Source organism: Syngnathoides biaculeatus, chromosome 20 (assembly GCF_019802595.1).
Source record: "Syngnathoides biaculeatus isolate LvHL_M chromosome 20, ASM1980259v1, whole genome shotgun sequence".
In the NCBI taxonomy this organism is placed as follows: domain Eukaryota; kingdom Metazoa; phylum Chordata; class Actinopteri; order Syngnathiformes; family Syngnathidae; genus Syngnathoides; species Syngnathoides biaculeatus.
The window spans coordinates 13,532,644-13,550,464 of NC_084659.1; the positions used below are offsets into that span (position 1 = coordinate 13,532,644).

The window sequence follows — 17,821 nt, forward strand, 5'->3', positions numbered from 1 at the left end:
AAAAAAAAAAATGGAAATAAATAGTAATAATAATCCTGCTAATAACTCAACAGCAGGAGGCAGTGTTACGGGGTGATGTCACGATTCTGCAGCTCATTTTGAAAATCATCTCGAAATGAGACGTTTTGCATAGATTACCGAGAAAACATTCCGAGTCGTCCAAAGCACAGTGACGGCGGACTTTGTCAACATACAAAAATACTGCGGAACACTGAAGCGAAGCAAAATATAGAATTATATATTAAAACTGCCGCTGTTTAGGGGTGAATCTCAAATAATAATAATGCAAAATAGATCTTTTTTTTTCCAAATACATGTGTAGCAGCTGCTTTCATATTGAATCGCAAAACTACTTTCAATAGAAATATTATTTTATCACAAAAGCTTTGGGAGATGACGACAACGTGGACGGCGTTGGTCAACATTAGCGCTGCTTGGCTTTGATGGAAATGCGCCAATAGCACTAATTTAAATAAAATGGTGGGATTTTTTTTTTTTAAATATACTTCATTTTTCCCCACAAAACAACATGGCTACGTTTGGAGGACCAAGAGCAATTCAAATTTCAGTAACAATAACTTAACAATACCTGCCTCATTTCTTCAAGTACATGTAAGGCTTTTTTTTTTTTTTAATTTAAACTTCACTTCATTAGGCAAAAACAAAAAAATTAAATGTGATCCAATTCAAGATGGGAGCACAATCTCAATTGTTACTACATCTCTGGGGAGTCCCTAATGAAGTGTCCACTCACTATATATTACAGTTTTGGTCATTATTACCTTATTATTAAGGCCCACAATGGAGAGTACATTCAATTTTATATGAGCTGGAGTCAAGTTTTGGTTCTGGAATAAGTGCTGATAGATGATCGATTATAACGAGCCGACGAGAGGGATTATTATGCCCAAGGGGTTCTCGAGTGGTTGGCAGAGGAGGCTGTTGAGGGTGCCACTCATGCGGAGAGCTTGCGTTCGGTTTCCTGCTCGTCTACATTTCAGGGCTCACCGGCTGCCAAAAGAAATGACGTCATCATCGCGGGCAACCAGTCTGAGCTGTTTGAAAGCTCGATGAGCACGACTTCAGGACATAAATCAAGGACCGACGTTGGCAACAGTTTTATGCCGTCCTCATTTCCCAAACTTTGGATCTTTGAGGAGCTGGTTTATAATGGAAAAGTGCAACATGCTCTTTCCATGTTTGATTTACATTGGAAGACACGTGAAGAGCTCGGAGTTGGCGTTTCCATGGAAGTTGTTCAAATTTCCACTTTTCTGAGTGATTTGTGACATTTAGGTTCATTTTTCATCTCATTTATAAAGTGAATCCGATGGAAGTCTTTATCTTCCACGTTGCTCGGGACACATGTTGCTTTGGCAGTTTGCAAGAGTTGTAGAGGACCCTGAACAGAGCCAGGTGGCGGACCGCGAGGCACTCTCTCGGCATGAAGCTCAGTCCGATGTTTGCCAACAACATTACGAAGCTTAGACGAAAAAAAAAAACAAAGACAAAAAAAAAACCAAAGACAGTCTTACATGTTGGTCTCCCGCTGCATAGGCTCATGGCCCTTTTCTTCATCTGGCTCTTTGCCGTCACCCGCGGCCACGGTCTTGGCTTGCTTCTGGAGGTGGTCGGGATCGTCTGACCCGGCCGGGTTGTATTGCTCGAGTTTGCGCTCGCGGTCCAAGAGCCTGTAGTTGATGAAGTTGCCGATGAAGAGCCAGATGCTCGCCACAATCACGACGGCGCCGCAGCAGAAATACATGATCTTGTAATTATTATTGGTGACATCTATCAGTTTCCCTGTGCGACAACAAAAGCATTGGAATTAAAAAAAAAAAAGAAAAAAATTATTGCAAGCATTTTCATCAAAGCATTTATCTATTGTGAGCTTTGAAAACACTGTCATGTTGTCAACAGGACTGATTATGCACATCCTATTTGCCGTTTAATGAGAGTATAAAAACTATGGTTGATGTCATGTTATGAAATTATGTATAGATAGAAATATGTTAGAATAGCACAGGACATGTATGAGGACAGCAGAACAGCAGTGAGGTGCCGTAGGTGTCAGACGAATTTAAGGTGGCGGTGGGACTGCATCAGGGATCCGCCCTGAGCCCCTTCCTGTTTGCGGTGGTAATGGATAGGCTGACAGGTGAGGTTAGACTGGATTCCCCTTGGACCGTGATGTTCGCAGATGATATTGTGATCTGCAGTGAAAGCAGTGAGCAGGCGGCGGAACAATTAGAAAGATGGAGGCACATACTGGAAAAGGAGAGGAATGAAGATAAGACAAAGTAAAACAGAGTATAGGTGCATGAATACGATGGGTGGAGGGGGAAGAGTGAGGCTGCAGGGAGAAGAGATGGCGAGGGTGGACGACTTCAAATAGTTGGGGTCAACAATCTAGAGCAGTGGTGAGTGTGGTAAGGAAGTGAAGAAACGGGTCCAAGGAGGGTGGAACAGTTGGCGGAAGGTGTCCCGTCTTCTATGTGACGGAAAAGTCTCCACGAGGATGAAGGGAAAAGTTTGTAAAACAGTGGTGAGGCCGGCCATGATGTACGGATTAGAGACGGTAGCACTGAAGAGACGACAGGAAGCAGAACTGGAGGTAGCAGAAATGAAGATGTTGAGGTTCTCGCTCGTAGTGAACAGGTTGGATAGGATTGGAAATGAGCTCATTAGAGGGACAGCCAAAGTTGGATGTTTTGGAGACAAGATGGATGTGATGGGGGAGGACATGAAGACTGTGGGTGTTAGTGAGGAAGATGCACGAGATAGGCTAAGATGGAAAAAGATGACACGCTGTGACGACCCCTAATCGGGACAAGCCGAAAGGAAAAGAAGAAGAAGTTGATGTCATGTTATGCTAGCAAAAACATTTGACGACGGATGTAGTACCTGCAATAGGTGGCCCGAGCAGGACTGGGCAGCACTCCACAATGGTGGTGAGTCCGACTGCGCTGGAGAACCTCGGAGCCCCGACCAGGTCCATGAGACTCTCGAAGAGCACCGAGCTGACCATGCCAAAGGCAAAGCCGAAGAACACGGCGTACACCACGAGGCCGGTGTAGGAGCTGGCGAACGGGCAGAAGACGTGGCACACGCCATTATACAGCACGGCGAAGCTGAAGAAATACTGAATCTTGGGCCGGACCCAGCGGGAGTTAGCCAGGAGCCCCATCGAGGGTCTGGCAAACATATCCACAAAAGCCAGAATGGAGAGGAGGAAGGCGGCAGAGTACTCGTCAACACCCATTTCTTTGGCGTAGGCCGCGAGGAACACGATAGGCGCGAAGAAGCCGAAGAACATGATGACGTTCCCGGATAGGTAGATGAGGAAACCGCGGTGTTTGAAGAGAGACAAGTCCAGATACTTGTTGAGCATTTGCCACACCGTTCGCTTTTCCTTAGCGCTCGCCACTTGCTCCTTTTTCATCTTGGAGGGCGGCGGTCCCAGGGGCCTCATGAGCGAGCCGGCCACGCAGCAGTTCAGCAGCAGGCCGCCCAGGATCAGGAAGCTCCCCCTCCAGCCGAAATGGTTGAAAAGGTACTGGTTGAGCGGGGCCAGGGAGCTGAGGAACACCGGGCTTCCGGCCATGGCCAGCCCGTTGGCGATCGGGCGCTTCTTATAGAAGTATTTGCCGATCATGGTTAGAGCTGGCTGCAGGTTGAATGCCAATCCAAGTCCTGTGTGGGAATACGATAAGAGACTATTGCAAAGCTCAATTACAATGAACATTTTTTATATACTTATATAGATTAAAATCTAATTCAATTAATTGTTAGATGTTTTCAAATGAAGTGTTCTCAATTGTATTGGGATCAAATAGATTAAAAAAAAAGAGCTGTATTATCAATTTTTTTTTAAAAATGCCTGCATGGCAAGAAAGGTACTAATTATGTCAGTTCTACATTTGAAATATTTTTTAATAAAATACACCAAAGTGTAACGTGTTGAACCGAAAATTTTTATTTAAATGCTGATATGAGAGTCTACAGGAATCCATCCATCCATTTTCTTTGCCACTTATCCTCACAGGGGTTGCAAGGAGTGCTGGAGCCTATCCCAGCTGTCAATGGGCAGTAGGCGGGGTACACCCTAAACTGGTTGCCAGACAATCGCAGGGCACATGGAGACAAACAGCCGCAACCACAATCACACCTAGGGCCAATTTAGAGTGTCCAATTAATGTTGCACATTTTTGGGATCTGGGAGGAAACCAAAGTGCCCGGAGACAATCCATGCAGACATGATGAAAACATGCAAACTCCACACAGGTGGGGCTGGGATCGAACCTGGGACCTCAGAATTGTGAGGCCAAAACTTTTCACCGTGCTTCCCTCTACAGGAATGTAGATGCATTTACCGGAATTCCCGGCCTACAGAGCGCACCTGGTTAACGCTAGTGCCACGCTAACGCTAGCTTTGATGGATCTTGTGAGGGAGGACATGAAGACTGTGGGTGTTAAAGAGAGGAAGATGCACGAGAAAGAGAAAGATGGAAGAGACACACTGTGGCGACCCCTAATCAGGACAAACCGAAAGGAAAAGAAGAAGACGCAGAAAGAGTTTAACGCTAGCTAGCGCGGTGCTAGCATCAGCGCGGCACTAGCGTTGAACTCTGTCAACCGAGGCTTATAACCAGGTGCGCTAACACTAACACCACACTAACGTTAGCGCGGCACTACCGTTAAACTGAGTACCGAGGCTTCTAACCAGGTGCACTAGCGCCGCCAACACCGCATAAACCGCAGAGTTGAAAGGGTTGGTGAAAAACGCAAATTACAGTAATAAGGTTGTTGGGGAATTTGTTCAAATGAGCGTCATCATGACATCATTGGGTTGATTCACGGTCATCTCGGCAACTAAAGCTAAAAATACAACCTGATCACATTAGCCTCACATGTCAACTCTTTTCCCTCAGCTTTATATCCGGCTGCCTATTTCGAGGCAGAAGCTAATCAAGGCCACTCAGTTAAGTGGATTGCGAGGGACTTACCACCAATAACGCCGATGCAGAGATAAAGCTGCACCACGCTGTTGCAGAACGACGCCAGCGTCATGCCGACCGCACACAGGCAGCCCCCGATCATGACGATGGGCCTGCAGCCGTACGTGTTCACCAGAATGCTGCTGATGGGACCTGAAACGTAGACACAAAAAGTCAGAACGAGTCAATCTGGTTCGAACTACAAACTAGTCAAAAAATATTTAATTCTTTCAGAATCCTTCCTTGGTTCCGGGCAACTCATTTTCTAACCTCGACAAAAAAGTCCCCCCCTAATTTGCATCCACAGCAGTGACTGGAAACGAGGGAACCCCCCCCCCCTCCCCCGTGCCTGCACGTTAATTTCCCCTGGGGAGGGAGAGGGTGGAAAGAAAAATGCGTGGAAACAACAATTTCATTCACGGTACAGAGCCAAGCAAGTTTTAAAGCTTGCTCGGGGGGGGGGGGGGGGTGAAAGTTACATTGAAGTTACAATGTACAAAGTGAAGACTTGTTCGGAAACAAGCCTGGACGTGACGAGCAGAAAATTCAAGCAACGGCGACATCTCCACCCCCCCCCCCAAAAAAAATGCTTTTATAACTGCCTAGAAAGTCTCTTATACAATGCACAGATTATATCCATACATAGGTATTGGGAAAATGAAATTTTGTGAAAAGGGTGCATTTTCATTCCAATTTGTAATGTAATTTGAAACATTACAGATGTATTAGTAATATGGTCAATTTCCCTGCTCAAGCAAGAATCATGAGGTCCTTACCGGTGCCGCCATACGTCGACGGCCTCCGATTTGGAGTCTTCCTCTTACTAGATGGCAGATTTGGCCAATAAAGCGGATTCTGATTTCTTTCACCAGTTCTTGATGGTGTGCACAATACATAGGGAAAGGTGATTGATGATTTTTGGGGGTACGTATTAAACGTGAGTGCATTATACACAATGGAGTACAGTAACAGTTTAAGATGCCTTAAAAATTCCCGGCCTACAGAGCGCTAAACGGTAACACTGGCGTTGCGCGAACAGGGCTGGTGTGACGGTCTGAGCGCTCCCGGTGCTGAAAAATCTCCTTGTGATAAACGCGCATGCGCGTATATTTTGGAAACTTCCGGCCAGTCTATAACATCCCCCATCCATGCTTCAACTTGTGCCATTCGACAACTTGTCGCCGAGCGTTCATGTTCGCTACGGACGTCTCAGAAAGACTAACACAGCTAACGTACATGTGTATATATATATATATATATATATATATATATATATATATATATATATATGTACTTCTTTTGTTTTAAGGTTAGGATATAACGTATGTTAGCTCCCTCTATGTTGGAGAAGGGGAACAATGAGACTGGGGTATTTCCCAGTAAGCGTCTGCTATGTACCCAGAGTTCCCCTGTTAGTAACGCATGTACATTAATCACAAGGAGACATTTCAGCTCGGGGGAGTGCTCAGAGCGTCACACTGGTTTAAAAAAAAAAAAAAAAAAATGTCGGTAAAAATCACGAGACACGGTAGTAACCCGCTAGCGCAGCGCTAACAGGGCCAGACCGGTAAAAGTCACTTCCTCGGGACATATATTCCACCAGTCCCACTTTCATCTTTTCCGCTCGAGTGCCCCCTAGCGGACCTTGGAAAAAATGCACAAATTAGCCGCATCACTACATAAACCGCAGGGTTGAAAGCTTGTGAAAAAAGTCGCGGTTTATAGGCCGGAAATTACGGTTACGTGTTGGAAATTTCCACCACTGCCAATAGTAATCCGTCCATTTCCCCTGCGTCGTCTTGAGCGGTTTTGACCTGCTTTCTCTGACGGCAAAACCGCAAAGAGCCACAGCTGCTTGTCTACTGTAGCTCACATATTTCTATTGTGCGATTCATTAAAACAATAATAATGCTTTTGACATCTTCTGGGATTTACACTATAAAATGAACTGCAGAGGTGAACTGTCACGATAGCGTGGATCAGATTTTAAGAGATAAGGACTGTTCTCTCCCCCACGCGGGGACGACTCACGTTTTCTCTGCCACACTCTCTCTGGATTAACTCCGCTGATCCCGCACAGGCGCAGTCTGCAGCTTGAGCGCGTCGCTATTCAGCAACGCTTACCTCACACAGCTGCCCACCGAAATGGCAGAAAGTTCAAACGTGTCCGACCCCATTTTCTTTTACTCTTCAAACTATGCCCAAACCATCGAAACTTACATGTTCTAACGCCATAATACTTTGCTGTCATGTATCGAAAATGGCTCCTAAAGTGACCCCCCCCCCCCCCAAGACCTGAATTAAATTGTGCAGGGTTACCCAAGTGAAATAGTTTATAAAAACCATGCAGTGTCTAATCACATTTATGATCTCATTATTGGCATTCTAATTCCACATCGCTATCGTCAATCTGCGTGCCACAATCTTCAAATCATTGTGCCTTGAAGGATTTTCACATGGGATTATTATTATCCATCCACCCATTTTCTATACATCTTGTACTCGCATGAGCTGGGAGCCCATCCCATCTGGTTCTGGGGAAGAGGCGAGATAGAACACGGATTTGCCACAAGCTAATCACAACAAACAAACAAAAAAACAGGCTTTTTATAAAGGGGTGTCCAAACTTTGGCCAGAGAGCAAATTGTGGCCGGCTACACATTTTTTTTTTTTTTTACTGGCCCAATGTGAATTCCAACTACCTTCAATGAATGGGCGATTTCAAAAACGTTTTTCATATATAAGGCGCCATCGGATTATACATCATCTTTTGAGAAAATTAAAGGCTTTTAGGTGCGCCTTATAGTGCGGAAAATACTGTAATTAAAAAAATGTTCCATATTAGATGGTAATATGTTGGTTTTTTAAATTAAAAATTATAAAAAAAAAATACAAAATATCACTTTCAAATTCTAATAAGAGTTTCAAATGAACATTTGTCATGACTTTTTAATTTAAAAATCAAATATTATAAAATCTAACACTAACATTTTTAAGTTACCTAAATTTGTTTCTTTTTAATTAACACATAGAAGTTTCACATTTTTAATTAAAAGCACAAAAGATGTTAGATTTCCCACCTATACTAATAATAACTTTTTGTTTAGTCAACAGTGGCTCAGCCGGTAAAGCTTTGGCCTCACAGTTCTGTCTGAGTTTGCATGTTCTCCCCGTGCCTGCGTGGGTTTCCTCCACCCACATTTCATACGTGTGCAACATTAATTGGACACTCTTAATTGCCACTAGGTCTGATTGTGAGTGCGGCTGTTTGTCTCTATGTGCCCTGCCATTGGCTGGCAACCAGCTCAGGGTGTACTCTGCCTCCTCCCCGTTGACAGGTGAAATAGCCTCCAGCACTCCCCTTGTGAGGATAAGTGGCGAAGAAAATGGATGGATGGATGTTTCGTCGACAACACAAAGCCGAGATAACTTTCTTCTATTTTTACCTGCTTAGCAAATGTTGACCTCCAGTGTAATTACTTCTAGTATGTTTTCCCCAAACATGATGACGTGTCTCTTCTCTTGCTTCCCTTTTTCCATTTGTGGACTAACCCTCTGCGGGAAATATTCTAAAAATACCAACCTATGCATGTTGTTCCCCCGTTGTTCCAGCAGTGTGTTGTGACTCCGATTGAGTTTGTATCACAAGACAATGACTTGGATTTTAAAATTGCGTTGTGCGACCGAGCTAACCATAATGATTAGTCGGTTACAATTCACTTCCATGATGCAACGGTCTGCAATCCCTTTTGTTCATCTGATTTTGGCCAAAATATGCATTGCGCTGGTCTGGCTCCGCTCACCTGCTCCATTTCCCCGCTTTGGCCAAAGGCCTGGAGCATTGTGCGAGGCGCCGCCTCAGCTGCCATCTGGCCGCAACGTAATCCTCCTGTCACTCTATCTGCTGCGGTTATCACAATCTGTACTGATCAACGACGGGGGCTGGAAAGACGATTCCCAACGTTGTGCATTAACATCAGCTGCATTTGATCTGATCTGCTAAAACAACTGTACACTAGTCAGGGTCGTAATAGCAGTGTGTTCAGTCTTAAAACGTGTAGTTCATTTCTACTGCCTGTGTTCGGTTTCTTGTTCTGTGTGCGTGTTTACACAAAACTTCGTATTACAGAGTGGCCGGGTGATAACGCCCAATAACATTTGACATCCAGTCACATGAATCTGGTTGATCCGAAATGGAACAAATGACGTATTAGATCGTGATGGGAGTGTCATGATGTCACTGTGTCACCAAAGCAACTGTGGCACTAAAACACAAAAATTGGAGGCAAGTTTCTTGGGGCCCATGGTGAAGAAAGATGACTAAACGTGCGATAAACAAACAAAGTTGTACCGTAATTTCCGGCGTACAAGCCGCGACTATTTTCTCCACACACTTTCAACGCTGCGGTTTATGCTGTGGTGCAACAATTTGTGCATTTTTCTAACGGCTGCAAGTGGGGAGAGGGGGGGGGGCACTCGAGCGGAAAAGGTCAGAATGAGACCGGCGGAATATATGTGCCGAGGAAGTGACTTTTACCGGCTCAAGCGTGTTGCTGCTTTGTTACTGGCGTGTCTCAGTGATATTTACCGGTAAGTTTTATTTTAATCGGCCCTGTTAGCGTTAGCACCGTGCTAGCTTTAAACCAGGCGTGTCAAACTCATTTTTCTCACGGGCCACATTGTCATTCCGGTTTCCCCTCAAAGGGCCGTTATGACTGTGGAACAAAAATATTTAATCATCTCATCATATTTACATCAATTTATGAACTAGTTTTGGAGATCAGAAATCGAGGGTAATGTGTTTTTCAACTGTTTCACATTTTGAAGGACAAAAATGCTTGCAATAGCTCAACTTTATCATTAATGATAAATTAATTTAAAATTTTGGTACAGATTTTTACAAGAATCATGGAAATTGACACTAGATGTGGCTTCGCGGGCCACATAAAATCATGTGGCGGGTCAGATCTGGCCCCCGGGCCTTGCGTTTGAAACCTGTGCTTTAAACTCTGTGTACCATCTTTCTTTGTAAAGATCTCGTGTTTCAATGTGGGCACTTGCAGGTTTTACACAGCTGCGGCGTGTGTATGTAACGAATGGTATTTCCTTTACAAATGCACTCAGTGAGAATTGTAACCAGGTGCGCTCTGTAGGCTGGGAATTACAATACTTTACCAATGTGCGCGAGCGTGTGACAGCATGTGAAAGCGTTATCGTACGGTTCGTTGACACAAATGTCCAAGGGAAACGAAAAGCATCATGGGTAAAGCTTGACGTCCCTCCTAGCCAATGGGATGCCAGGAAGATGCTACAATGATAGCAGCTCTATCATGCCACTTTCAAACCAAGATACAGGATTTTTTCCAGAACCTATTTTTTCTTTTTGTATCCTGAATTTTCCTTTGTGACTAGAGACAATATTTTTCAGAGGAGTTTCATAACCTGAATTTTTTGTTTACTAAAATGTTTGTAAGTAGAGGTACCACTGTAAGTTGATTAATCGTTTCAGACCTAAATGTTTTCAAGTAATATGGAAGCAATTTTGTACATCGGTTCCTAACCCATACAAATTGCGAAGAGTGCCGTCAACATTTCAGAACTGACCTGCGGCGTACATGACTGCGAGCATGATAGAGGAGATCCATGCGATTTCACTGGACGAGGCACCGAAGATGATCTGGATGTCCTTGAAGAAGACGGTAATGGCTTTGGGGAAGGCGTACGAGAAGCCGATGGAGATGAACGACGCCAACACCACTGCCCAGCCCCAACCGCCATCCGGTGGGGGCACGGCCAGAGAGTCGGTGACTGGGGGCGGCATAGCTTGGCCAACGCTGGCTCGTCACTGCAATGAGAAAAAATACAGCAACTGTTTCGCTTCATTTATATTTGGACATTTGTCAACGGTATAGTTCATGTTTCGGGGGGGGATTGAAGAAACAAAGGAGAAAGTTGATCATTTGAAGGTTTGGAAAACTCCACATAGATGCAGGCGTCCATTATTGTGACTTATAGGAGGAAATAGATGGTCTGTTATGTTCCAAAAATAATCCATGGTCGACATGAATTTTCGGGCTTCTGACGTAGTAGTGGTGTTTTTCCCACATACAGTGAGGAAAATAAGTATTTGAACACCCAGCTATATTGCAAGTTCTCCCACTTAGAAATCATGAAGGGGTCTGAAATTTCCATCGTAGGTGCATGTCCACAGTGAGAGAGATAATCTAAAAAGAAAACCCAGAAATCACAATGTATGATTTTATTAATTTTATTTGTGTGATACAGCTGCAAATAAGTACTTGAAAACCTGAGAATAGCAATGTTAATATTTGGTAGAGTAGCCTTTGTTTGCAACTACAAAGGTCAAAAGTTTCCTGTAGTTGTTCACAAGGTTTGCACACACTGCAGGAGGGATTTTGGCCCACTCTTCCACATAGATCTTCTCTAGATCAGACAGGTTTCTAGGCTGTCGCTGAGAGAAACTGAGTTCCAGCTCCCTCCAAAGATTTTCTATTGGGTTTAGGTCTGGAGATTGGCTAGGCCACGCCAGAACCTTGATATGCTTCTTACGGAGCCACTCCTTGGTTTTTCTGGCCGTGTGCTTGGGGGGTCATTGTGATGTTGAAAGGCCCAGCCACGACCCATCTTCAGTGCTCTGACTGAGGGAAAGAGGTTGTTCCCCAAAATCTGACAATACATGGCCGCGGTCATCCTCTCCTAAATACAGTGCAGTCATCCTGGTCCCATGTGCAGAAAAATATTCCCAACACATGATGCTACCACCCCCATGCTTCACAGTAGGGATGGTGTTCTTGGGATGCTACTATTTGCAGCTGTACCACACAAATAAATCGTTAAAAAATAAATAATAAATAATAATAATAATAATAATACAATGTGATTTATGGGTTTCTCTTTTTAGATTCTCTCTGTCACAGTGGACATGCAACTACGATGAAAATTTCAGACCCCGCCATGATTTCTAAGTAGGAGAACTTATAATATATAGCCGGGTGTTCAAATACTTTTCTTCACTGTAGGAGCTGTTGCTTAGTCCATTTTTGCACAACTCGTGTGAGCTTCAGATACACAAACTGCAACAGCTGCGTGGCGCACATCAGACCTAGCAATTGGATTCTGTGTGAACAACGGACGAATAAATCCAAACTACGGTTACGCCTCTGGAATGCAGTGAGAAAGCAACTATTGACTTCATTCATTTTCCCCCCAATGAACATTACTTGAGGTGCTGTTTGAATTGCATTTACTAAATTCAAAGGACACATGGCTAATTGTTCCCGTCTTTTCTGACCTTGAGGAAACCACCAACAGTAATGTCTTGCACAAGAAGGGAGGGCGGGGGGGGGGGGCATACCAGCGGTTCTGCATCCTGGTGTAGAGCGTGTGCAAATACTGACCTACAGCATTTACAGCTCCCTTCTCCGGGTCATGTGCTCATTCAACTCCTACCTGTAACTCAAGGTTGAGCCCCACCCACTATTCACCTTGAGCCTGCCCCCGCTCCCCGCGAGCCCTCAGGGGGCAGCAGTGGAAACTGGGCGGAGGTTCAGCATTCAGATGTATGCAGAGGAAACTGGCTCGCGAGAATGTGACAAAAAGCAAGCATGCAAAAAGAACAATTGCGTGCGACTACGCATGCCGTGGCGGTGAACCACACGCGTTTACTTTCTCCCCCAGAGAGGAACACAAACATCTGCGGCTGCGCTTTAACTGAAGCGCCGCCGTTATCATACTTTGCATCGCTGAGTCAGATGTATTTCGTCAGGTTTCTATATAAATAGTAGTCAAGAGGAAGTTGCCATTTCACAACTGCAAAATACGGAAACCATGCGATCAGTTTCCAACGCTGACTTTATCGAGAATATAAAGTCTATACACCACTGTTCAAATACCAGGTTTTGTGAAATTAATTATCTAGGTCAAACGAGACCTACACACATAGATCATTTCAAAACTTTGTCTACCATTAATATGATCTATAGCCTGTAGAACTCTGATTTTGACTTGTCACACAGGGCAGTAAAAATTAACAACTCAGATAATGTGGTTGCAGACGTGTGCACATATTGCAAGACAGGAGGCCAAGATACAAGTAGGGCGAGGGGGAGGACAAACCTGAATTTGCTGGAGGCCAAGGTCTTCTTGACAATTTATACTCAAGTATCTATGAATTTGTTTGCTTTATGAGATATATATATATATATATATATATATATATATATATATATATATAAATAATCAACGGATTACAGGCCGTATACAGCGCCAAATGTTTCAGTTCTGACAACACAAAATAGCCACAAATCGTTTAAGAAGCTTAAACTGATGGGATTTTGAATATGAATTTTCAGTATGAGACGCAGAAACGTGGCTTTCATTTCTTGATCACACATCTTTTAAGGACTTTGGTGGCGGCGGAGGGCTTTAGCCTAGCTTCGGCGTCCGGGGCTAACGGCTGCCGGCGGCTGGAAGATAGGCTCGTGGCCACCACTGGGGCTCGCTCATCAGACTCCGCGTCATTCCCGTCCGAAGAACCATCCGAATATTTAACATTAATTACAGCCACAGTTTCAAATCTGTATAGAAGTATTCCTCCGTCTTCCCGATCAACCGATACTGCTATTTCAAATCAAAGAAATCGGCGCTGGGCATAAATGGTGTCCCAAGTAATCCAGCATTTTGAACCGCACGGTACACGTCACATCCGACCACAAAGATCATGTGACTCGAGAAAATGGCACCACCCCTGAAAATTCATAATTGTTGATAAAAATCTTCTCAAAACACTATTAAATGAGAGAGGATTTAACATCAGATTGTCAAAATGGGGTACATATTCCATGACCTATTGGCTACATTGTTCATGCTAAACACTGGATTTCCCCTGTAGGTAGTGAAAGAGCACGTGCAAAGTCACCGTCTTCTCAGCCACGAAAATCAACAATTGGCTCAAATTGTCATCCTCTACCAGGCACAAGGTTAGCAGACACCCTTGAGCAATGTGGGAGAAAATCTCAGGAGACTGAAATCAGAAATCACCACCCTTAAACGACTGGAAATGTGAATCTGTAACAATATGTTGAACATTGTTGCACATTTTGCTCCTTTCGTGTCATCAACAGTGGTCAGGAGATTTAGTGTCGTGATTCATGATTCATTCAAGTCAAACTAAGAAAGGAAAGGAGACGGCGTGGGCTCCAGTAATCAAAAACTGTCTTGAAAATTAAAAATCACGCAACTGGCGATGTCTCTCCTCTGGGGCACCGATCCAAAAGAGCACACCATTGTCTGTCTGCCGTAAAAGGGCATTATCGTGCGGGTGGCGGCGAAACATTCAGCCCGTGGCTGTGTGCTTTTGAAACTTGGCAGACAGTTTTCAAATCCGATCAGGTGGGTCAAGATATCCGACTTTACCGTTTTTGCTCCTGTCTACACGGCAGAGTCTGTGGGTGTTTCGAGCTTCGTTTACCTGATGCAATGCCTCGCAATACAACTTCCTGGAGTAACTTGATTGGCAATTACTGTTATTTATGAGCGTCATGACATCAAGGTGGCACACGTGAGAGAGGGAGGGATCGCTTCAAATACTTGAATTTACCTAACTAAACTATTGTGAAGGTTGACGCAGGATTGAGAACTGACAAATCCCACTAGTTGACTACTAAAACACACACTTGCTAAGACTTTTTCCCTTGCTGGAACATATGAATGGTATCCAAACAGGTGTTGTAAACCCTGGCCAACTCTAAAAAAAGGAAACTCGACCTCTTAACAGTGAGCGGTGTTCGACATTACCCTCTCCAGAGCCCCCGAACAGACCTCTTTCTGCTGGTCGCCTCCATCAAAGTCGCATGGCGATGGAAGTTATGGGATGTAGGCGCGAAGGTAATCGCAAAGTTGCCTTAAGAGTGGGAGGAGAAATAGCTGACAATGGACCTTTCCGACCTCTCAATCACTCATACAACAATAGCCAATCAGAAAGCCGCATTGTCTTAACACGCCCCTCTTCGCCGTATTGTCCCACAAGCAATGCTGATGGTCAGTAGTGTGCGCTTGGAAAAATGTATGTTATGAAGAAAATGGTCCTCAGATGCGCTTGGGGAATGTGCAATTCTGATGAAAGATATTCTGCTTACAGCTTACAAGGGGCCCACAGTTGATTCATTTTCTACAGCCTAACACACAGTTGGCAAAGGGTCTATAAGTCAAATGAATACACCTGCTCACTTCTAAAGACAACAATATTACTCGTGATCTTTCCGAGTAAAAAGTACTCACCCTGCTTTATGTGCGCAATACTATTCCACTATTTTATCCTGTTGGATTTCAATATGAAGTTTCTGAGGCGTCAAACATTTTTTGCATCGATCGCCAATGTTTCGCTGTAACTCTGACGTTGCGTCCAAAATCTCTATTCCGTGTACATATCCTCACGTAAAATAGTTGAGACCTCTGTAGAACTCTCTTGGACAGGTCTGACGCATTTGGCTCAAAAACATACTCCAATATTATCTGGAATACGCGATGGAGAATTGACTTCGAACGTGTTCTGTTCAAATCGCCATTTTGAAAGCTTGTGGGACATGGCTGAGGGGGCGGAGCTAAGGGGTCGTCATCAGAAAGGTCCATTCTGCTTATTAGCAACTGGTACTCAGAGGATCTGGAATCGACATGACAGCTGATGTTGGAAATGCGCTCATCCATAGTTAAAATATTGAAACGCCTTGAAAGACATAATTAATGTCCAAATGACCAAGGAACAAGCAGTCCATAAAGACTTTAAAAAGGCAACAGCCATTGTTAACCACAACAAAGAGGTAAAAAGAAAAAAAGAGGATGCTTTGCCCCTTAAGTGTCTGTGATCATCCAGATGTAATAACCAACGCAATATGACTCGTCAAAGCCAAAGTTTCTCTGCAAGTCCTCTATCAGGAGGTTATGTTTGCACAAAGCTGATTTGTGTTCACAACAAACTTAGCCCAGGGTACACACAAAGAGGCTCTGATCTTGAAACCTGATCCACTCTGCCCCTTGATCCCCCCCCCCCCCAAAAAAAAAAATCTACAGCCTAAGGTAGACGCTGAACACAAAATCAGCTGCCACATCGGGCAGTCGAAACAAACTTGTGTCAGAGGATTTCATGTAATTGGTGCATCACAGGTTGAAAGCAGGCAAAATTGACAAAAACGTCTGATTTCAAACCACCGGAAAGGGAGTGATGGTCATAAAGATCAAGAAAGTCTGGAAAATATTTTCACAAGATAGCAAGTTGATACAAGCTTTTCTGGAGAATATTTCAAAACCACATTTAGTCAGGGTGAAGCCATCAAATATAAATGGGAGTCATTTCCTATTTACTAAATTAGAAAGGGACAAACGAGGCCCCTGCGGGTACAAGTGACATCCATAAATGCGATAATATTTATACAAAGGCACAGACCTATTCAACAAACCATTTGAGAGCATTTATTCGATATCCCTGATATCCACGCACTTGTATGCTCTTACTAGTGAGAAAATTCAGCAAACCGGCTGGATAACTGCGCCAACAGATTTATGACAAGCCATTTAAGCATTTATTTAATGCCACCTGAGGTATAAAAATATTGCCAGGGGTCGATATGAGCAAGACACTCAAAATTAAGTGACTCTGACTTGGGTGCAAAAGCAAAATCAGGTAGAGCACCAAGGTCAACTGGTGCAGTTTTGTTTGTTTAAAAGAGCCATGCGTCGAAAATATGAATCAGACGCAAAACGAGAGTTAGAAGTAAAAGCAGTTGCTTTGAAGCTCAAAAGGAATCAAGCGGCTCCTGCTGCTAGTAGCGCAACCGCTCATTCCTTTCACGCTCAAATGTGTGGCCCATAAATCTGATGAAACGAGGCAAAAACTGATGACTCATCTGATGCAGCTGATGTAAGGACGGGGACACAACCGAGGCCTGGTGGACGCGAGTCCCCCCCAAAATAGCAATATTTAATAAACTAATGCGTGAAGTGATGATGCCGGTGGGATTTTTTTCCCAGGACCGGCACTAGCAACACATACATAGAACGTAATTCCATCACCCAGAGACGGAGTGACTTAAAACACTAATCCTCACTCTTTTGGATTCGCGTGTCATCCGTGCCAACCAGAAAAAAAATAAATAAAAAATAAAAACCCCGCAAAGCGAAAAACGCGAAAAGTCGGTTATTCCCCGTGTACAAACTATAACGCTCCCCCCACCGCCACGCGTGTTAAACGTTCCTTTACCTTCGAGGAGAATAAAAAAAGGTGCGTTTGTGCGCGTCCCGCGGACTCGTGGCCGGGTGACCTTGGAGCAGAAAGATGCCGCCGCTCTCTGCGTCGGGACAGCGTGAGCTCGAGTTGCGTAAGTGACGACTGGTTGAATTTCTCTTGCGGCGCCTCGACGTGGACCGGTGGCGCCGCTGCGGAGGGCGGTGCTGTTGAACAGCGTTGCTATTTTGGAGCCGCACGACCGCCGCTCATTTGCATAATTCTACTCTACTGTACTCTACTGTATGGAATGTTCCACTAGTCCCGCCCCCCCCTCTCTCATTCTAGCCTGGAGTTGCACGATTTAACAAAAACTAGTTTTTCCGTTAAATTACAAATCTAACCACCCCCAAAACCCTCTTACCTAAAAAAATAAAATAAAATAAATAAAAAATTAACTCTTTGATGCTTCTATGTTACGTTAAAAAAAAAAACTGATGAAATACGGTGCAATAATTAAATTGCGCAGGAGACTTAATTAGGTAAATTTCCACAGGCTCGTGATATCAGTACAAGAGTGTGAGTG

General features: G+C 44.1%; 1 protein-coding gene across 3 annotated transcripts; it reads right to left on the minus strand.

Moving 5' to 3' along the window:
• On the minus strand, window positions 1–17,527 carry LOC133493594 (monocarboxylate transporter 2-like). 3 transcript variants are annotated; one of them, XM_061807107.1, is made up of 5 exons: window positions 17,272–17,527; window positions 10,602–10,842; window positions 5,007–5,150; window positions 2,905–3,693; window positions 1–1,803 (listed from the first exon to the last, which is right to left on the minus strand). In XM_061807107.1, exons 2-5 carry the CDS (start codon window positions 10,816–10,818, stop codon window positions 1,532–1,534), a joined length of 1,422 nt encoding a protein of 473 aa, XP_061663091.1. In that variant the 5' UTR covers window positions 10,819–10,842; window positions 17,272–17,527; the 3' UTR covers window positions 1–1,531. The 3 variants fall into 3 exon arrangements, with proteins under 3 accessions (XP_061663091.1, XP_061663092.1, XP_061663093.1); XM_061807108.1 differs by lacking the exon at window positions 17,272–17,527 and adding an exon at window positions 15,297–15,840; XM_061807109.1 differs by lacking the exon at window positions 17,272–17,527 and adding an exon at window positions 14,838–15,207.
• Between the last annotated feature and the right edge of the window lie 294 nt (window positions 17,528–17,821).

Coding starts and splice junctions, on each gene's coding strand:
- LOC133493594 (XM_061807107.1), bottom strand. CDS start 10,818: ATGCCGCCCCCAGTCACCGACTCTCTGGCCGTGCCCCCACCGGATGGC. Junction 3,694..5,006: donor CTGCATCGGCGTTATTGGTG/GTAAGTCCCTCG, acceptor ATTCCCACACAG/GACTTGGATTGGCATTCAAC. Junction 1,804..2,904: donor GCTCGGGCCACCTATTGCAG/GTACTACATCCG, acceptor GTTGTCGCACAG/GGAAACTGATAGATGTCACC.